Genomic DNA, 22,727 nt, shown 5'->3' on the forward strand with positions numbered 1-22,727 from the left:
ATATGAGCACAACAATTGCCAAGTATCAAATTATTCAAGACATTCTACCAATTACTACATGTAGCATTTCCCATTTCCAACCATATAACAATTAACGAAGCAGTTTCAACTTTCGCCATGAACATTATGAGTAAAGCCAATGACATATTTGTCCATATGCAACAGCGGAGCGTGTCTCTCTCCCACACAATGAATGCTAGGATCCAACTTTATTCAAACAAAATAAAAACAAAAATAAACAGACGCTCCAAGTAAAGCACATAAGATGTGATGGAATAAAAATATAGTTTCACTAGAGGAACCTGATAATGTTGTCGATGAAGAAGGGGATGCCTTGGGCATCCCCAAGCTTAGATGCTTGAGTCTTCTTGAAATATGCAGGGATGAACCACCGGGGGCATCCCCAAGCTTAGAGCTTTCACTCTCCTTGATCATATTGTATCATCCTCCTCTCCTGATCCTTGAAAACTTCCTCCACACCAAACTCAAAACAACTCATTAGAGGGTTAGTGCATAATCAAAAATTCACATGTTCAGAGGTGACATAATCATTCTTAACACTTCTGGACATTGCACAAAGCTACTGAAAGTTAATGGAATAAAGAAATCCATCAAACATAGCAAAACAGGCAATGCGAAATAAAAGGCAGAATCTGTCAAAACAGAACCGTCCGTAAAGACGAATTTTTTAGGTGCACCAGACTTGCTCAAATGAAAATTCTCAAATTGAATGAAAGTTGCGTACATATCTGAGGATTACTTACGTAAATTGGCAGATTTTTCTGAGTTACCTACAGAGAACACTGCCCAAATTCGTGACAGAAAGAAATCTGTTTCTGCGCAGTAATCCAAATCTAGTATGAACCTTACTATCAAAGACTTTACTTGGCACAAAAATGCTATAAAATAAAGATAAGGAGAGGTTGCTATAGTAATAATAACTTCCAAGACTCAAGTATAAAACAAAATTGCTGTAGTAAAATAAAAACATGGGTTATCTCCCAAGAAGTGTTTTCTTTATAGCCATTAAGATGGGCTCAGTAAATTTAATGATGCTCACATAAGGATGAGAATTGAAGTAAAGAGAGCATCAAAAAGCAAGTATGAACAAATTTAAGTCTAACCCACTTCCTATGAAAAGGAATCTTGTAAATAAACAAGTCAATGAAGAACAAAGTGGATAGCATAGGAAGACAAAACAAGTGCAACTTCAAGATTCTCAACATAAAGAGAGGTGTTTTAGTAACATGAAAATTTCTACAGCCATATTTTCCTCTCTCATAAAGATTTTTAGTAGCATCATGAACAAACTCAACAATATAACTATCACATAAAGCATTCTTATCATGAGTCTCATGCATAAAATAATTAGTACTCCCAACATAAGCATAGTCATTACAATTAATTGTAGTGGGAGCAAATTCAACAAGGTAGCTATCATTATCACCATAATCATCAAATATAGGAGGCATAGTATAATCATAATTAATTTTCTCCTCAATAGTAGGTAGATGATAGTCATCATTGTAATCATCATATATAGGAGGTAAGGTATCATCAAAGTAAATTTTCTCCTCCATGCTTGGGGGACTAAAAATATCATACTTATCAAAACCAGCTTCCCCAAGCTTAGAATTTTCCATAGCATTAGCAACAATGGTGTTCAAAGCATTCATACTAATAACATCGCCATTAGCACGCATATAAAGTTCCATAGGTTTTTTAATTTCTCTTCAAACACCTCATGTCCTAACTCAAGATAAATACTATAAAGATCTCTAATATTTTTGTTGTTTTCCATTAAGCCTAACTAGTGAAATAAAAACATGCATGGAATTAAGTAAAGTAAAACAAGTAACTAATATTTTTGTGTTTTTGATATAAAAAAGCAAACAAAGCAGTAAATAAAATAAAGTAAAGCAAGACAAAAACAAAGTAAAGAGATTGGAAGTGGAGACTCCCCTTGCAGCGTGTCTTGATCTCCCCGGCAACGGCGCCAGAAATTTAGGTTGTTTACGCGTAAAGCACACGCCCATTGGGAACCCCAAGTGGAAGGTGTGATGCGTACAGCAGCAAGTTTCCGTCAGTAAGAAACCAAGGTTATCGAACCAGTAGGAGTCAAGAAGCACGTTGAAGGTTGATGGCGGCGGAGTGTAGTGCGGCGCAACACCAGGGATTCCGGCGCCAACGTGGAACCTGCACAACACAACCAAGATACTTTGCCCCAACTTAACAGTGAGGTTGTCAATCTCACCGGCTTGCTGTAACAAAGGATTAGATGTATAGTGTGGATGATGATGTTTGCAGAAAACAGTAGAACGAGTATTGCAGTAGATTGTATTCGATGTAAAAGAATGGACCGGGGTCCACAGTTCACTAGTGGTGTCTCTCCCATTAGATAAATAGCATGTTGGGTGAACAAATTACAGTTGGGCACTTGACAAATAAAGATAGCATGACAATGCACATACATGTTATGATGAGTAGTGTGAAATTCAATTGGGCATTACGACAAAGTACATAGACCGCTATCCAGCATGCATCTATGCCTAAAAATTCCACCTTCAGGTTATCATCCGAACCCCTTCCAGTATTAAGTTGCAAACAACAGACAATTGCATTAAGTATGGTGCGTAATGTAATCAACAAATACATCCTTAGACATAGTATTGATGTTTTATCCCTAGTGGCAACATCACATCCACAACCTTAGAACTTTCTGTCACTGTCCCAGATTTAATGGAGGCATGAACCCACTATCGAGCATAAATACTCCCTCTTGGAGTTACAAGTAACGACTTGGCCAGAGCCTCTACTAATAACGGAGAGCATGCAAGATCATAAACAACACATAGATGATAGATTGATAATCAACATAACATAGCATTCATTATTCATCGGATCCCAACAAACGCAACATGTAGCATTACAAATAGATGATCTTGATCATGTTAGGCAGCTCACAAGATCCAACAATGATAGCACAATTAGGAGAAGACGACCATCTAGCTACTGCTATGGACCCATAGTCCTGGGCTGAACTACTCACACATCACTCCGGAGGCGACCATGGTGGTGAAGAGTCCTCCGGGGGATGATTCCCCTCTCCGGCAGGGTGCCGGAGGCGATCTCCTGAATCCCCCGAGATGGGATTGGCGGCGGCGGTGGCGTCTCTGGAAGGTTTTCCGTATCGTGGCTCTCGGTACTGGAACTATTATCGACAAAGGCTTATGTAGGCGGAAGGGTAGGTCAGGGGGCGACGCGAGGGACCCACACAGTAGGGCCGTGCAGCCAAGGCCTGGGCCGCACCGCCCTAGCGTGGCGTCGCCTCGTCTCCCCACTTCGTATCTCCTCCGGTGTTCTGGAAGCTTCATGGAAAAATTAGATCCTGGGCGTTGATTTCGTCCAATTCCGAGAATATTTCCTTACTAGGATTTCTGAAACCAAAAACAGCAGAAAACAGCAACTGGCTCTTCGGCATCTCGTTAATAGGTTAGTGCCGGAAAATGCATAAATATGACATAAAGTGTGTATAAAACATGTAGGTATTGTCAATAAAGTAGCATGGAACATAAGAAATTATAGATACGTTTGAGACGTATCAATCAATAATATAACAAGATGATTGATCAATCTCAAGAGATATGGGACTCCTAGATAAAGTCAAGACTTCTTCAATCCCATTCTCATTAGTAGTACAATTAATATTATCAAGTAACATAGGACCATCATCTAGAGCTTTATCATAAACATTTGCTAAGCAAAACTCTTTAGTACCATGCATTTCGATATCAGGCACAAACAAAGCATTATCATAAGATTTATCAAAATAGCATGGATTATCATAGATAACAGTAGCATAATTATTCTCACAAGTTTTACTCATAGGGAATATTTCAAGAGAATCCACAGGAACATAACATTCATCCTCCTTTGGTAAGCATGAAGGACAATCAAATAGTGTAAGAGATAAAGAGTTACTCTCATTAGAAGGTTGGCATGGGTAGCTAATCCATTCTTCCTCCTTTTGTTCATCACTCTCCTCCTCTTTTCCATCCAATGAGCTTTCAGGTTCATCAATTTCCTCCTCTTTTTCATCCAATGAGCTTTCAGGTTCATCAATTTCTTCTTTTACAGGTTCCTGCAAATTGTGAGTGCATTCTTGTGCATTAATGAGTCTCTCTTTATAATAAATGATATAAGGATTACCGCTGTAACTTTCTACGCAAAAATTAAGGATAGAAGAGACATAATCTTTAAGGTCCTTACAAACAATACAAGTTTCATAATTTTTAGCCATGAAGGATTCTATCTCAGAAGCTCCCATAAATAAGACAAATTGTTCTACCTCTTCGAACCCAAAAAGAATATAGTTATTCCAATTATAGTTCTTAATTAAAACTTCTTCACTAAAGCCACATTGGAATTTCAGATGTTTAGTATCCTGTTTAGAGCAACAGTTTATATCATGGCGTTTAAGCAAGATTTTAGCAATTGTATTCAATTTTTCTATCACAGCACTCATGACTTTACCCGTTCTTGATTCTCTATAATTATTATATAATTCTATAAGCTCCAAATAGGTTGTGGGTTCTCCCATAGCAACAGTTTTTAATTTTTCGGTTTTTCAAATTTTTATGGATTTTTGGGTATACGAGAAAAATAAAACAAGACAAAAAATAAACTAGACAAAAGTAAACTAAGCAAAATAATACTAGGCAGAAATAAACTAAGCACAAATAAACTAGACAAAAGTAAACTAAGCAAAACAAAATAAAATAAAATAAAAACAGAGAGAGAGGTAGAGTGTACTCCCCAGGTGAACTTATGAGTAGAGCTATGCCTCCCCGGTAACGGCGCCAGAAAATAGTCTTGATAACCCACAAGTATAGGGGATCGCAACAGTCTTCGAGGCAAGTAAAAACCCAAATTTATTGATTCGACACAAGGGGAGGTAAAGAATACTTATAATCCTTAACAACTGAGTTGTCAATTCACCTGCACCTGGAAAAGCACTAGTAACAGGGGTGATGTGAAATTCGCAGTAATATGAGAGCAATAGTAACAGTAACTCAGCAGTAGTAACAGTAACACAGATGCAATGGCACCAGAAAATAGTTGATACTACTTCCAATGTCATATAGGAACGAGTATATGATGATGAGAGATGGATCGGGATTCCCAGCGATCTACACTAGTGGTACCTCTCCAATAACAAGTGACAAGTGTTGGGTGAACAAATTACAGTTGGGCAATTGATAGGATTGAAATAGCATTAAGACAGAACATCAAGATTATTAATCATGTAGGCATGTTTTCCATATATAGTCATACGTGCTCGCAATGAGAAACTTGCATAACATCTTTTGTCCTACCAGCCGGTGGCAGCCGGGCCTCAAGGGAATCTACTGGCAATTAAGGTACTCCTTTTAATAGAGCACCAGAGCAAAGCATTAACACTTGGTGAAAACATGTGATCCTCATATCACAGCCTTCCCCTCCGGTTGTCCCAATTTCTGTCACTTTGGGGCCTCGGGTTCCGGACAGAAATATGTGCAAACAACTTGTAGATACAATCTAAGCAATAATTATAGAGCTTAAATCTAAGATCATGCCACTCGTGCACTAGTGACAAGCATTAAACACAACAAGATTGCAGCAACAATAACTTCACAAACTTTATAGATAGACTAATCATAATGTAACAATTCATCGGATCCCAACAAACACAACACCGATTACATCAGATGGATCTCAATCATGTAAGGCAGCTCATGAGATCATTGTATTGAAGTACATGTGAGAGAGAGAGTACCAACTAGCTACTGTTAGAACACGTAGTCCATGGGGGAACTACTCACGGAGCATGATGGAGGCGGTGGCGTCGATGGAGATGGCTTCCGGGGGCACTTCCCCGTCCCGGGGGCGTGCCGGAACAGAGATTCTGTCCCCCGAATTGGAGTTTCGCGATGGCGGTGGCGCCCCTGGAGTCTTTCTGGAGTTTCATCAATTCGTATCGAGTTTTAGGTCGCGAGGGACTTTATAGGCGAAGAGGCGGAGTTGGAGGGGCCACGGGGCCCCCTCCCCATAGGCTGGCGCGGCCAGGGGCCACCCGCGCCGCCATATGGTGTGGGCCCCTGCTGCCCGCCTCCGACTCTCCTTCGGTGTTCTGGAACCTTCCGGGGAAAATAAGATATTTGGTCTTTGTTTCGTCGAATTCCGATAATATTGCCCGAACAGCCTTTCTGGAACCAAAAACAACAGAAAACAGGAACTGGCACTTCGGCATCTTGTTAATAGGTTAGTTCCGGAAAATGCATGAAATCATTATAAAGTGCGAGCAAAACATGTAGGTATTGTCATAAAACTAGCATGGAACATCAGAAATTATAGATACGTTGGAGACGTATCAAAAGGTAAATGATGATATTGGTCATTATTTTCAGACAAAAAAGGGTTTGAGGCAAGAAGATCCGTTTTCTCCAATTCTCTTTAATATTGTAGTTGATATGCTAGCCATCATAATTAAACGAGCGAAGGGTGATGGTCAAGTTGGGGGGCTTATTCCTCATCTTGTTGAGGGTGGCATCTCTAGATTACAATGTGCTGATGATACAATACTTTTTTTGGAGCATGACCTCTTGAAAGCGGTTAATATGAAATTAATTCTATGTCTGTGTTATCACCAGAATTTGACCGAGTCAGAGGTGGGCCGCGATCATGATGGGATTGAAGATTATACATGGAAGAATATATGTGAATCGGCCTTTTATACAAAGTTTGGGCTAGTTTGCCCATGTATCTGTAATATAGTAGGATACGATAGAGTTTGGCTCGTGCACGGTTGGGATTATTCCCACGTTAGAAAGTCTACGGACTATAAATATGTATCTAGGGTTTATGAAATAAACAACAATCACGTTCACCACAAATCAATCTAGGCGCATCGCCAACTCCCTTGTCTCGAGGGTTTCTTCCGGGTAAGCATCATGCTGCCTAGATCGCATCTTGCGATCTAGGCAGTACAAGTTTATTCGTTGTTCATGCGTTGCTCGTACTGAAGCCTTTTTGATGGCGAGCAACGTAGTTATCTTAGATGTGTTAGGGTTAGCATTGTTCTTCGTATCATATGCTGTCGTAGTGCAACCCTTAGACATCTAGCCGCCCTTACACCTATCTTAGGTGTAGGGGCGGCACCCCGCTTGATTATTATTTAGTAGATCCGATCCGTTATGGTTGCTCCTTGTTCTTCAAGGATTAGTTTAATATCTGCATAGTTAGGCCTTACAAAGGGTTGGAGGATCCAGCGGCGCGTAGGGTGTAGTTTGCTAGCCCTAGACAGGATGTTCCGGGGATCAACCTCGTGTTGGTTTTTAGGCCTTGTCTAGGATCGGCTTACGATCACCGTGCGTGACCGCGAGGCCCAATCACGAGTAGGATGATCCGATTATGCGGTGAAAACCCTAAATCGTCGTAGATCGTTTTAGCTTTATCTTGATCAAGCAGGACCACCATATATTCGTACACCTCGTGCGAATCATGGGTGGATCGGCTCTTTGAGCCGATTCACAGGATAACCTGAGAGCCGATCGAGGCTCGTATTTAATGTTTACGTGTATGCCATGCAGGAAACTAAGCGAGGCATCTTCATCACCTTCCTGACCAGGTATAGGTCAGGTGGCACGCCCTTGCACCAGCATTGGACGTGCGTGCCGGAGTCTTTGCGGGCCGTCGCTCGGAGGGACCAGGGCCAGCCGCAGCCCTAAGTTGCTCCCGGCTCTCCTGTGTTGCCCGTCGTTGCTCGCCGGTGGATTTCTGACCGCAACACATTCTGGCACGCCCGGTGGGATAATCATCGACATCAACCACATCGCCATCTACATCTGAGATGGCGGACGGCACCCCAGTCACGTACGAGGATCTGACCGAGGAGCTCAAGAAGAAGTATGACGAGGTCAAAGCTATCCTCGAAGCCGACCTCATCGGCTCTTTTCACAGAACCCGCTCACATGGCGTCAGGTGGAAAGGGTTCTCACCTGAAGGCGCGCTCGATGGAGTGGACCTGTCCGCCCCGTCAGAAGAACGCACCAGATCCCTGCGTCAGGAGATTAGCTACATGGTGGCTCACTCGCTGCACCGCCATTTTGAGAGCCTGGTGAACACTTTGGAGCGTGTCGCTTTTCGGATGATCCAGGAAATCATGAGGCATCAGTGCTCTCCGTCAGGACCAGCTCTCGGGACCTACCAAGGAGAGATGCCGCTCCAATCCCGTCCACCGTCGCCATTCACATTGACAACACCGGAAGTGCCGAATTCGCCGGCATACGCCGTCGACATGGTGGAGTGCACATACCCCGGGAGGTACCAGCCAAGATTCTCGTTCAACATCAACATGGTAGGACTTGGGCGCCACCCTGGTAAGGACGGAGATGAGGGCAGCTGCTCTCATGGCGAGGACAAGGAGGGAGCCGTTCCACGCGATCGGTCCCGACACTTCCAGAAAATCCTGGTTACGATCAAGAGGAAGGCCGATTCCAGCAATCAGCCCGTACTATCCGTGCCACACGATCTCCCTGCATTTGGTGTCGACCTCACAGGTGACGGGAAGTTAGGGTATGGGTTTACATCGGCTGATGAGCTAGAGGAAGTCGACATCGGTCCTGGGGATAAGCCGCGACCAACTTTTATCAGCAGGAAGTTAGATCCACAGCTCAGGGGTCAGATGATAGCTCTGTTGAAAGAATACCTAGATTGCTTTGCATGGGATTACACAGAGATGCCTGGGTTAGACAGGAGCATCATTGAACATCGGCTCCCCCTTAAGAAAGGATTTCGGCTGTTCCAACAACGAGCACGTCAGATGAGGGCCGAAATTCTGGAAGAAGTCAAGAAAGAGATCGAGAAGATGTTGGCCGCCGGGTTCATCAGGCCATGCAGGTATGCTGAGTGGATCTCCGGTATCGTTCCTGTAGAGAAGAAGGACGGCTGATGGCGGGTGGCCATCGATTTCCGAGATCTCAACAGAGCCACTCCAAAAGATGAATATCCGATGCCTGTGGCAGAAACATTGATCAATGCAGCTGCTGGCCACAAGGTATTGAGCTTCATGGATGGCAACGCCGGCTATAACCAAATCTTCATGGCTCCAGAAGATATACACAAGACCGCATTCAGAGTACCAGGGGCAGTAGGCTTGTTTGAATATGTAGTCATGACCTTTGGGTTGAAGAATGCTGGTGCAACGTACCAACGAGCCATGAATTATATTTTTCACGATCTGATCGGCAAGTTGGTGGAAATCTACATCGACGACGTGGTAGTCAACTCTGTCTCCATGGAGGGACACTTGGATGATTTACGGCGCGTCCTAGACCGAACTCGGAAGTTCGGACTGAGAATGAATCCGAAGAAGTGTGCTTTTGGTGTGACGGCTGGTCAGTTCCTAGGTTTTCTGGTTCATGAACGGGGAATTGAGATCGGCCTGAAAAGTCAAGAGGCGGTGCGTACCATGCAGCCGCCCACCACGAAGAAGGAACTCCAACGTCTCATCGGCAAGATCAATTTTGTCCGACGATTCATCTCTAATCTGTCAGGACGAATCGAGCCGTTCATGGCACTGGTGAAAACTAAATCTGATGACGAGTTTCACTGGGGGGCAGAACAGCAGCAGGCGTTTGATGAGATTAAGCGGTATCTGATGACGCCGCCTGTGCTAGTTCCGCCCCAACAAGACAGGCCGTTCTACATCTACTTGTCAGTAGCTGACACGTCCATCGCTTCGGTGGTGGTGCAACTTTACGAGGGTGTTGAAAAGGTCGTTTTCTACCTCAGCAGAAGGATGTTGGACGCGGAGACAAGGTATCCTGAGGTCGAGAAGCTTTGCCTCTGCCTGTTCTTCACCTGCACCAAGCTTCATCACATCCTTTTGACGGCAGAGATCATCGTCATATGCAAGTCAGACGTTGTCAAGCACATGCTGTCGGCCCCTGTTTTGAAAGGCCGACTTGGTAAGTGGATGTTTGCGTTGTCAGAGTTCGATCTTCGGTATCAGCCTGCAAAAGCAGTCAAGGGGCAAGCGTTGGCCGATCTCATAGCTGAACGGATCAGTACCAATATAGCAGCACTGTCTATACGTGCATGGGCTATGTTCTTCGATGGATCGACTTGCGACGATGGTTGTGGCATCGGCATTCTGCTCGTGTCGCCTCGGGGGGCAGCATACTCCTTTTCCATCAGACTATCTACCCCTTGCACCAACAATGTCACGGAATATGAGGCAGTGCGTAAGGGAATGGAGTTGTTATTGGAAGCCGGAGCGACGATGAGAGCTTTTTGGAGACTCCAAGTTGGTGATTAACCAGCTCACGGATGAATATAAGTGCGAGAGTGAATCGCTTTTCCCATATTGGGTGGAATGCCGTGAGTTGATGACACGGTTTCGGTACATCAACTTTAATTGGATCCCAAGATCCCAAAACACTGAGGCCAACAATCTCGCACAAATGGAGTCAGGCTATATAGACATATCTGACGGGTCAGAAGTTCAGGTGCAGTTCCTGGAACAGGATGATTGGAGAGCCGAAATCTTCAATTACTTAAAAGATTCGGCTCGGGGGGCACCTAAACGGATAAGATACAAAGCCATGAAGTATGTCCTCATAGGAGACGACATGTTCTACAGGACGTTGGAAGGGTTACTACTCAAGTGCCTGGGACCAACTGATTCTAATCGGCTCTTACATGAGGTGCATGAGGGCGCCTGTGGAACTCATCAGTCGGCTCATAAGATGAAGTGGCTAATTAGGCGATCAGGGTTTTATTGGCCCACCATGCTTGAAGATTGCTTCAATTACTACAAGGGGTGCCAAGCGTGCCAGATGTTCGGGAAGATTCAGATGGTACCCGCATCAGCAATGAACCCTATCATCAAGCCTTGGCCGTTTCGAGGGTGGGGCATGGATATGATCGGCAAAATCCATCCGGCGTCGAGTAAAAAACATGAATGGATTTTGGTTATCACAGATTACTTCACCAAGTGGGTGGAAGCCGTCCCTATGAAGAAGGTGAAATCAGAAGATGTGATCAAGTTTGTGAAAGAACACGTCATTCATAGGTTCGGGATTCCCCAAACTATCACGACCGATGGAGGTTCGGTCTTTATTTCTAAAGAATTCAGAAAGTTCTGCGATGATATGGGGATTAAGCTGATCCGATCATCTCCATACTATGCTCAAGCCAATGGGCAAGCTGAAGCGTCCAATCAGAGCTTGATCAAGCTGATCAAGAGAAAAATTGACGAGAACCCTAGGGATTGGCATGAAAAGTTATCAGAAGCTTTGTGGGCCTACCGCATGTCGTGCCATGGAGCTATAAAAACTTCGCCGTACCAGCTCGTCTATGGACAGGAAGCCGTATTACCTTGGAAAATTACGGCTGGATCAAGACGTGTCACGTTTCAAAATGATCTAACGGCTGAAGAACATGCAGCTTTGATGAGTGACACTATTGAGGACGCAACGGAACTTAGGCTTTGGTCGTTGGAGAAGATTAAAGAGAACAAAGCCAGGGTAGCTCGTGCCTACAATAAGAAGGTTAGACCAAAGGAGTTTCAAGTTGGTGATCTAGTATGGGAAGCTGTGTTGCCGTTAGGAACTAGGGACAAGGCATATGGCAAATGGTCTCCTAATTGGCACGGTCCGTACAAAGTCGTCCAGGCCTTGAAGGGTAATGCATACATGCTGGAACAGTTGGACGGCGTTAAGTTCCCGATGGCGTCAATGGTCAACACCTCAAGAAGTATTTCCCAAGCATGTGGGATGATGGGCAGTAAGGTATGGAGGCCGATTTTAAATCGGCCAGTAAAAAAAAAATCACAGCCGATGCGCAGACATCGACTTGAGAAAACATACGGAGACAACAGTACGCGACTACAGCCGATGCACGGGCATCGACTTCAGAATAATAAAGCCGATACATTGCTATCGACTCTAGAGGAATAAGCTCAATTAAGCAGGTTAACGAATCGGTTCAGACCAGAAATCATGATATTTGGGATGAATCTCCTAGTGGGTTGCTGAGGAGTTCAGTCTGCGCGTTTAAGGTTGGAGGATGGTTTGGATGTGAGTTAGACCTGTTGGTCCGCGTGAATAGGCGACGGCTTGACCTCAAATTGCGTTGATAGTGCAAGCCGATGCCTTGCCATCGGCTCTCCGTACAGTGACTTCGTTCGACGATCGGTGAAATTGACAAGAAAGCAAAATTAATTGAGGAATATTTTCTTCATTAATAGCGGTATTTCTTACAAAGAAAGAGCCGATTGCTCAGGGAAGAAAGGACAAAAGCCGACTACTACTACTAGTCCCTAATCTAAGGGCCGTTGCTGCCTTCGTCGTCGTCGTCGCTGCCGCCGGCGCAGCTGCTGATAGGCTCCTCATCGGAGCTCCCGTAACCTTCTACGGGAGCTTCATCTTCCTCCTCCTCGTCATCGCTGTCGTCGTCCCACCAGACGCGGAGGCGCTTCGCCGGTGGGTAGCCTTCGAGGGAGTCGTCGTCGTCCTCCTCCGCCTCTTCTTCGGAGGAGGTGAAATCATCCCAGGAGAAGCGGTCGTCCTCGCTCTCCGCCTCCTCCTCCCCCTCGACGAGGAACTGATGGTCGTCCTCTCCATCGGTCAAGGATTTGTCATCCTCGGACCAGATGGAGGAATCATGTTCCTCCTTGTCCCACTCCGATGCGACGAGTATGTCGTGCGCCGCCAGCGAGCCCCACTCCGGCGTCGGCTCGCGAGATGAGGAAGAGTCAGAGAAGGCTGACGACGTGGAGGAGGACAAAGAGGAAAAGGACTGGGAAGAAAGATCCGACGAGGCGGAGGAGGAAGAAGAAGAAGACATGGCTATGGGAGATGGAGGATTTTTGGGTGCCGATGGACAGAGCAAAGCAAGGGGATGAAGTGGCGAACTGTTCAGAGCAGTTAAATAAAGGGGATATAGTAGAGATTCAATGCCACAGCAGTTTCCGAGGAGGCGGTGCCCAAAAAAAGAAGAAAAGAAAACAACGGTCAAATCACGCGGAGAAATTGAGAAGGTAGGGCGTCATGATGAAGGGTGCTGCGACGGTTCTGCTCTGCCACGACATGACCCGACGAAGAGAATCAGAGTGATTTTGGAATTATCAATTCCAAAACCAGGGGGGCATGTGTTATCACCAGAATTTGACCGAGTTAGAGGTGGGCCGCGATCATGATGAGCTTGAAGATTATACATGGAAGAATATATGTGAATCGGCCTTTTATACAAAGTTTGGGCTAGTTTGCCCATGTATCTGTAATATAGTAGGATACGATAGAGTTTGGCTCGTGCACGGTTGGGATTATTCCCACGTTAGAAAGTCTACGGACTATAAATATATATCTAGGGTTTATGAAATAAACAACAATCACGTTCACCACAAATCAATCTAGGCGCATCGCCAACTCCCTTGTCTCGAGGGTTTCTTCCGGGTAAGCATCATGCTGCCTAGGCAGTACAAGTTTATTCGTTGTTCATGCGTTGCTCGTACTGAAGCCTTTTTGATGGCGAGCAACGTAGTTATCTTAGATGTGTTAGGGTTAGCATTGTTCTTCGTATCATATGCTGTCGTAGTGCAACCCTTAGACATCTAGCCGCCCTTACACCTATCTTAGGTGTAGGGGCGGCACCCCGCTTGATTATTATTTAGTAGATCCGATCCGTTATGGTTGCTCCTTGTTCTTCAAGGATTAGTTTAATATCTGCATAGTTAGGCCTTACAAAGGGTTGGAGGATCCAGCGGCGCGTAGGGTGTAGTTTGCTAGCCCTAGACAGGATGTTCCGGGGATCAACCTCGTGTTGGTTTTTAGGCCTTGTCTAGGATCGGCTTACGATCACCGTGCGTGACCGCGAGGCCCAATCACGAGTAGGATGATCCGATTATGCGGTGAAAACCCTAAATCGTCGTAGATCGTTTTAGCTTTATCTTGATCAAGCAGGACCACCATATATTCGTACACCTCGTGCGAATCATGGGTGGATCGGCTCTTTGAGCCGATTCACAGGATAACCTGAGAGCCGATCGAGGCTCGTATTTAATGTTTACGTGTATGCCATGCAGGAAACTAAGCGAGGCATCTTCATCACCTTCCTGACCAGGTATAGGTCAGGTGGCACGCCCTTGCACCAGCATCGGACGTGCGTGCCGGAGTCTTTGCGGGCCGTCGCTCGAAGGGACCAGGGCCAGCCGCAGCCCTAAGTTGCTCCCGGCTCTCCTGTGTTGCCCGTCGTTGCTCGCCGGTGGGTTTCTGACCGCAACAGTCTGTTTGAAGAGCTCTCAGGACTTAAAATAAATTTCCACAAAAGTGAAATTTTTTGTTTTGGTAAGGCAAAGGATGGGGTTGATCAGTACAAGCAAATTTTTGGATGCGATGCTGGCTCCTTACATTTTCGATACTTAGGTCTTCCTATTCATTATAGAAAACTCAGGAATTCTAATTGGAATCCAGTGGAGATCCGATTTGAAAGCAAATTGGGGTGCAGGAAAGGCAAATTACTGTCCTATGGGGATAGACTTGTTCTTATCAATTCAGTTTTAACAAGCTTACCTATGTTTATGTTGTCCTTTCTAGAGATACCTGTTGGGGGAAGGAAAAGACTAGACTTCTATAGGTCGAGATTTTTTTGGCAGTCCAATGAAAAAAAGAGAAAATATAGACTTACAAAATGGAATATTGTCTGCCGACCCAAAGATCAAGGGGGGTTAGAGATTGAGGTTCTCGAACTCAAAAAAAGATGTCAGTTGAGTAAGTGGCTTCATAAACTTCTTAATGAGGATGGGATGTGGCAAGAACTGCTACATAATAAATACTTAAGACAAAGAACCTTATCTGAGGTCACAGCTAAGCCTACTGACTCTCCTTTGTGGAAGAGATTGATGGGGTTAAGGATGATTTCTTTAGTAGAGGTTTTTTCAAAGTTGGCAATGGAGCAAAAACTCGTTTTTGGGAAGATACTTGGTTAGGAAAATTACCATTATCCCAACAATATCCATCTTTATATAATATTGTGCATCACAAGAATGTAACGATAGCCCATGTGTTAGCTTAAACACCTCTGAATATAGGCTGTTGGTGGGTAACAAATGGACTTTGTGATTAGAGTTATGCCAAAAACTTATGGCGGTTAATCTAAATGAGGAAAACGATCGATTTGTCTGGAGTTTGGCAACTAATGGCTTGTTTACGGTCAAATACCCTATGTATGAAGATCTTATGAATGACCACACACCTTTCTTGAGAAAATACCTATGGAAAGTTAAAGTCTCACTTAAGATAAAAATATTTATGTGGTTTCTGAGTAATAAGGTTTTGCTTACTAAAGATAATTTAGCTAAACATCGATGAAATGGGTGTACGAAATGTCTTTTTTGCAGAGAGCAGGAGACTATTGAACACCTCTTCATAACTTGTCCTTTAGCTAAACTACTTTGGGCGTACGGTCAATTTCACATTTGATCTTCCTCCTCCAACCAATATTACGAATATGTTTGGTAATTGGTTAAATGGAGTTGATAGATAATCTAAGGCATTCATCCGTACTGGGGTGTCTGCCTTATGTTGGTCTATATGAATGGCGAGAAATGATATTATTTTTAACAAAAAACAATCTTTTCACTTTTTGCATGTTATCCATATGGTGGCACATTGGGTTCAGCTGTGGGCTCTGCTGTCACTAGAGGGGCAGCGGGATGCTATGGCTACTGGCTGCACACGGCTCCAGATGATCGCTCAGGATATCTTATGCTAGGCTGGTTGGCGACACACTAGGCCTACATTGATGCGTAGTCTTTTTTTGCTTTGTTTCTTTTGCTTGTTGATTCTTGTATCAATCTTGGGCGATGCTTGAGATGCTCTAAAACTTTGTACTCGTAACTGTTCAATAAAAGATCGTGTGCATCATCATGATGCAGAAGCCAGGGTTTTAATGCCCATTTCGAAAAAAAACCCCAAGACGACGAGCATGTCCCCATTGGAGATCTCACCATGCAGCACGGACCGAAAAAGGCACCACTTAGAATCAATATGCGCCCTCCATATGTTTGAGCTTACGATCTACATCACGAGCCTTACATTTGCATAAAATTGTTGGGAAAGCAGAAGATAAATATAGATCTTATTCCTAGAATTTCTATATCAGTGTTGCTCGAAACATTGAGAAAATTCAACAGTACCTGTTAAATGTATGAACATTTGTTGCACTTTGTACATTTGCATTTCTTCTAATAAGAACATAAAAAACTATGTTGAATTCCGTGAAGAGACAACAAATCAAAGAAACCAGTAGACCAGTGGCGGATGCAAATCGATTTTCCAAAACCTCTTCCTCACCTCACATCTGGACCATTAGACATTGTTGGCATTCTACCCAAACGCTCCATCTCAAATGCAATACTTCTCTGACTCACTTCACTGGAAATATCAGTGTTATATCCACTACATCTGTTTGGGTTGCCGCCGCTCCCTGCCGAGTAAAACCGGCCATTCGCGTCACATCGGGCGGCCTCGAGGTCAATGCACTCTTGCAGCTGTGCCACAACGTCAGTCATGTTGGGTCGATGCTCCGGCGACTGAGCAGTACATTTAAGCGCCGTGTCGGCGACTTTCCAAACACCGTTGACATCATAGTCGCTACTCATGCGGGCGTCGACCACACTCTCGATGTTTCCACGGGCGAGACGTTGTTGCACCCATTGGATTATGCTGGTCTGCTCCGGGTCATTTAGGAGATGAGATTGCCCTGTGACTATCTCCAGTAGCACTACGCCGAAGCTGAACACGTCACTTTTGCTGGTCAGCTGATATGTTGCTAGGTACCTAGAAATGTTTGGTATGGATATGAGAATCTGAGTTTAAACAAGAACAGTTGTGCAACCTGAGTTCTTTAGAACATCATTGATTCACGGAAATTTTTAGATATTTCACGAAGAAGAATTGGATAATTGGATTCATGCAGAATGAAGTTACTAACTTTCTATGTTAGTTTGAAAAATTAGGGGCCATGCAAGGGTTGAATTTGTTCCTCCTAGGATAATAAGGTATCAAATGAATTCTATACATGCACATAAGTATTTGTATGGGATGGTAAATCACTTCAGATGTTAATAATTGGCAAGATGTTTGATATAGAGCATAATGATCATCAAATTTTTGGAAGGCTTACTCGGGTGCAAGGTAACCACGTGTGCCAACTACCCTAGCTGTGGAAACATGGGTATCACCGCCGCTATCAAAAGCCTTGAGTAAGCCAAAATCGGCTATCTTGGCCTCCAGGTTTGCATTTAGCAGGATATTTGACGTCTTCACATCCCTGTGGATGAGGGGTGGGTTGCACCCTTTGTGAAGATACTCAAGTCCTAAAGTCGAAGTACGATCAGATCACCTTCAGGATTTGCACTGATAAATGTATTGACGAGAATAAAATCAAGAATCAAAAGTTCACCTTGTGCGGATTCCAGGGCGATATGAAGTCTTTGCCCCCATGTTAAACATCTCATACTATTCTCTTTTCCTGCAATGTAAAAGATTGTCAGATTACTAGCATGCTCTGGTAGTTTCGTTTGTCAGATACTTTTCAGTTCTGTATGTAGATTATATATGAATGACCTTAAAGATTGTAAGTTTAATTATCTGAATAATTTGCATACCTCTAAGATGTTCATGTAGGGCACCTTCAGACATGTACTCGTACACAAGGGCCATGTACTCCCTGTCCTTGCAGTATCCAATCAAGGACACGAGATTCTTATGATGGATCTTAGCCAAGGTCTGAGCCTGCACTAACCCAACAAGATCAATTCATCAGAAAACTGAATCTAGAACTTTCTCTGCATCAGCTACAGTTGAGGAGATCTCACCTCTGCAAGGAATTCTTGTACACCTTGATCTGAAGATTCAGACCGCAGTTTGACAGCCACTTGTGTTCCATCCTCCAAGAAGCCATCGTAAACTTTCCCAAAACCTCCTCGGCCGATCTCTCGGCGGAAACCATCTGTAAAGGCCTCCAGCTCAGCATACGTGAACCGGCGATTCTCGAGGCACACCAGGCTGTGTCCATTGCTTCCCCGAGTGCGCGACAGTGCGATGCTCGCCTCGTTTTGCGGCCTAACGCTGTTTCTTGCTGCTCTTCCTTTCTTTTTCTTTAGTATGCAAATGAGTAGTACTAACAAAAGCACAATAATCAAAACTGCCACTATCGGAACAACAACATAGATGGCAACCTGTGAGGTTTTCTTCTTATTCGGAGGCTGACAGGATTCACCATTGCTGCAGAGGTCGGGATTGTTACCAAATCTAGCGAAAGAAAAATAGGACAATTAAGATTATAGAACCATAATTTGAAAATTTTATGGTGTAGTAGAAACCTAAGTGTTAGAGAGCCGTCTTGCATTCTTTTCAGAAGTCCAGAAGGAATGGATCCACTAAGCTGATTGGCCGTCAAATCTCTTAAGGAAACAAAAAAAATTCATATATCAAATCAATAGTTCATTACAAGGGAATGTACTGAAAAATTAAGCACAATGAATTTCCTTACAAAAATGTGAGTGAAGACAATTGCGAAAGGATGCCAGGGATTGAACCCGTCAGATTATTGCGCGACAAATCCCTGCAAATTAGAAAAGTGGCGCATAAAGAACAATTTATAGCTTGTAAAAATGAACATTGAGTATTGTAAAAATGAACATTGAGTATCTCCTTCTTACAAGTATTGTAGACCTTTGAGGCTGGCGAAAGAAGCTGACATGTTGCCAGTCAGACCACTGGAAGATAGATTCCTACAACATATAGACACATATACATCAGCATCTGAGATCATTCCAGGTAGTAGTACTATTTGCAATATTGTAAAACTTCTCTCTTAACTAATCGAATAGGTCAAGCCTTTTGCCCTCGTTTAAAAAAAAGGAAAAAACATTCAGAATTTTACTACTCACAAGCCTGTGACACTCGGTGGGCTGGAAACAGCATAGCTGCAACCCAATCCGTTCCATGCGAAAGTTTTAGGCACACACGGATCTCCCATCCAGTTCTTCTTCACCTGGTACTTGCCTCTGATCGCCGTGATGGCAGAAACTGTTGCATTTTACAGCAGCAGCAGGAGCACAAAATTCTATCAGCTGAGATATACAATTCGCTTCATCCATCACATACATGTGCATCAAATTATCGATTTCTTACCGTCCTGGGCGGCGGTGGGTACGCCGGTGGTGGGCAGGACGGAGAAGATCTCTATGGCGTTGAGGACGGGCGGGAGCGTGGAGTTGGGCGTCGCGTTGAGCGAGACGGTGTACTGGTGGAAGCCGTCGAACGCGCGGGTGCTGTGGACGGGGTCGGAGTAGAGGTAGTCTGGCGTGAAGCCGTTGTCGAGCGCGAGGATGCCGTTGATGTTGACGTAGAACTGTCGCGCGGCGCCAGGCGGGAGCAGCTGCAGCTCGGAGAAATGGAGGATGCACATGTACCCGGGCGCCGGGTTCTTAGCACTTGGCTCGGCGTCCCAGCTGTACTCGATGGGCTTCGAGGCGTTGATGGGCGTGACGGCCGTCTGCATCACTGCCGACGGCACGTCGAAGTTGTCGTTGTCGTAGTGCTGCACCTTCAACGGCGTCGCGATCTCCGACCACTCCGTCGGCTTGCTCTCCGGGAACCAGAAGCGGTCGTGTGGGTCGTCGGGGAACCTGCACGGACGTACCCACGTTTATAACGGATTTGCACAACAAGATTGGTGGTGACGGAGACAGGTTGATGCCTTGTTTTCACCTGATGACTTTACTGTCACCTGTGCCGAGGTTGGACCTGGAGAGGAGGACGAGGCCCTGCGTCGCATTGGCCATCGGGTAGAGCGAGTCCTTGAGCGGCCTCAGGCCCAGGCCGGAGATGAATGGCGTGCCGGATCCGGTGTTGACGAGGCACACCTGCGCCGGCCGGTCGCCGGCGATGAGGGTGATAATCTCCACCATGACCGGCGTGTCGGCGTCGGTGATGTTCACGGTGGTCCAGTAGTTGACGCCGACGTGTAGATCGAAGACGGGCACCCTATTGACGCCGTCATAGTTTCCGTACATGAACGTGGCACGGATGAGATACTTGAGCCCAGACACGAGGGATCGGAGGGTGTAGCAGTTCCGCGCGCTGGCACCGGCGAAGCTGCGCACGGTGTGCCAGCTCCTGCCCATGGACGGCGTGATGTACTCGGCCGACATGTTGTAGTTGGTGCCGGCGTCGATGAAGCCGGCGTCCGAGACGAAGCTCAGCTTGGTGGCGTTGTCCAAGTAGCCGGAGGCGCTCACCGGCAGGCCGCAGTCGATGCTTACGAAACCTGCATATTGGGACGCAGCCACATATAGACAATAAGCATCTTCAGCCGAATTAGATTTGAAGATCAAAGCATGTGTATGATGTGCCCACCTAAGTTATCGGCCTGGCCATGGACTGGAAGGACAACGCCGGCGAAGACGAGAAGAAGAAGCAACGGCAGCCCCGGCGCCGCCATTCCTGATCTCGGCCATGGTCCTACCATCGCGCATGTACTATATCCCAGCACCTACAATGATCCCTAACTCTAGATGGCTCATATGGTAGTATATCCCAGCGAAAACCGATAAGACAAATCACTAATCTGACAGCACATGCATTGCAAGCTATCAGTTCGTGTAAAGAGGTGGAAGTAGCATACTTACCTAGGCAAGTTGGGACACAGATCACATGGGCGATGGGTTGACTTCATCCGATTCAAAAGCAAACGACTTCGCTGGGAAAACGCCCAATGCAGCATGCTGACAGTGGACTTTTGACCTTTCCTGGGCGAATTTTTGATAAAAGAGACCATCTGACCAAGTGAATTGTTAAAAAGAACCACCTCCGAAAATTATTGTCAAAGAGGACCACATGCGCCGTGGCGGCACGCGTGCTAGGCGCACGTGTTGCCTGCCGCCACGGCCAACGGCGGCATGTCCACAATGTCCTGATCGATGACCAGTAGCCCATTTTAATTTTTTTTAAACATCTCAAAAAATACGAAAATACCTCCATGTAGCTAACTCTATGCACTACAATTGTGCAAAAATTCGGGCTCAGCAAAAAAGATAAAATCAACAAATTTTGTAGCTAACGTGCACCGTTCATCGATCAGGGCACTATTCATTGATCAGTGTGGACGTGCCGCCACGGGCAATGGTGGCAGCCCTGCCGCCTCCTGCTGTGGCGGCAGGCGACACGTGTCGCTTGGTACGCGTGCCGCCACGGTGTAGGTGGTCCTTTTTGAAAATAATTTTTTGAGATGATCCTTTTTGGCAATTCACTCGGCCATGTGATCTCTTTTGTCAAAAATTCTTCCTGGGCTGGCAGGTTTATCGCGATGGCCATCATTTTTTTTTTGGAACAAGGCAGGGCGCTGCCTCTGTTGCATTAATAGAAAGTATTAGAGACTATTAGGACAGAGATTTGGTGCACATGAGCACCAGTGATCTCACTTCAAAAAATAAATTAAAAATCATATTTCTAAGCTTCACAAAAATCTGAAAATAAATTATGATATAGCTGGTATTGTATCCCATAATCGTGTAAATTTTCAACTGAAAATCATGTGTATTTTAGGCTGCACAAAAATAACAAATGCATAGATCTGAGGGTAATGATTCAAATCTACAAAAAGAAAACAGATTTTGTCATTTTTGTATAGGTCAAAAAACAAAACATTTGAAATTAAGATTTTGTAGGTTAGTGGGGTACATCATTATGTACTTTTAGAATTTTGGTACATAATTATTTTAAACATATAAATATAATTTTCGAATTTTTTAATATGGTGAGAGCACTGGTGCCCATGTTCCAATATGACTTTTCGAGACTATTACAATTTATGGATCACTCCAAGTCTCAACATGAATAAGCTAGGGGAAGGTGGCCCTACCCGTGCCTCGCCAGAGGCTAGCTAGGTACACATTATTTCTGGCTAGTAGTAATGCATTTTTTTAGATAAAGGGAATATATTAATGGCTAGTAGTAATGCATGTTTATAAAAAATCAATGGAGTTGCTTTCTAAGGCTCACTTCTCATGCCGTTGAAGGTGAAAAACCAGAAAATCTAACTAGTTTTCCACGCGGTAGCCAGCATGCTTAGTGGAATAGATTGGGATGGAATACACATGCGCATCTGTCAACTCGTACTCAGTGAACCACTATTTTTATGAACCCGCAGGAGATCTGCGCGTATTATATTAAGCATGATAGTAAGGGCAAAGAGCCCATACAACAGAGAGTGCCACAACTGGCGCTGGCTATGAAGCGCAGAGCATCGTGCTACCACAGTGAACGTCTCTAATCCGTCTACCTGTACAAACGAGGCAAGAATTCCACGTGTCTAAGATCAGGGTCTGCACCACCACTGATGTGGACGACTTCCCATCAAAAACCCTGGCATTACGCAAGCCAAAGTGAGGGGATAACTAGCATGATGAGGGAGTTGGCATCCTTGCGCTGGCCTGGAGGAAGGGCGTCAACAGCAGCGGGCCACTAGTCGTCAACCCCCCCCCCCCCCCCCCCGTTTGGCAATTGCACATCATCTTCTATCTCTTTCAACCTCACATCCTCTATATATGCGAGCCTATCGTCGCCAACCACATGTGGCTTGCGCGTGCGACCGACTTAGACTTTTTTGACTATCTA

At 44.9% G+C, this 22,727-nt stretch overlaps 1 protein-coding gene across 1 annotated transcript; it reads right to left on the reverse strand.

Annotated features, from left to right (window-relative positions):
* Window positions 1-16,100: 16,100 nt before the first annotated feature.
* LOC127326506 (putative leucine-rich repeat receptor-like protein kinase At2g19210) lies at window positions 16,101-20,595 on the reverse strand. Its single transcript, XM_051353356.2, has 12 exons — window positions 20,469-20,595; window positions 19,821-20,379; window positions 19,242-19,738; window positions 18,998-19,136; window positions 18,767-18,838; window positions 18,598-18,669; window positions 18,428-18,508; window positions 17,921-18,356; window positions 17,711-17,837; window positions 17,506-17,574; window positions 17,227-17,419; window positions 16,101-16,880 (listed from the first exon to the last, which is right to left on the reverse strand). The coding sequence occupies exons 1-12, from the start codon at window positions 20,578-20,580 to the stop codon at window positions 16,391-16,393; spliced, it is 2,847 nt and encodes a 948-aa protein (XP_051209316.1). The 5' UTR covers window positions 20,581-20,595; the 3' UTR covers window positions 16,101-16,390.
* Between the last annotated feature and the right edge of the window lie 2,132 nt (window positions 20,596-22,727).

Source organism: Lolium perenne, chromosome 1 (assembly GCF_019359855.2).
Source record: "Lolium perenne isolate Kyuss_39 chromosome 1, Kyuss_2.0, whole genome shotgun sequence".
NCBI lineage: Eukaryota > Viridiplantae > Streptophyta > Magnoliopsida > Poales > Poaceae > Lolium > Lolium perenne.

Bases quoted from the DNA above. Each gene is read 5' to 3' on its own strand.
- LOC127326506 (XM_051353356.2), bottom strand. From the start codon at position 20,580: ATGGTAGGACCATGGCCGAGATCAGGAATGGCGGCGCCGGGGCTGCCG. The intron at 18,509-18,597 runs GTAAGGAAATTC...TGTTTCCTTAAG, and splicing joins TTGTCTTCACTCACATTTTT to AGATTTGACGGCCAATCAGC. The intron at 17,575-17,710 runs GTATGCAAATTA...TTTACATTGCAG, and splicing joins CCTACATGAACATCTTAGAG to GAAAAGAGAATAGTATGAGA.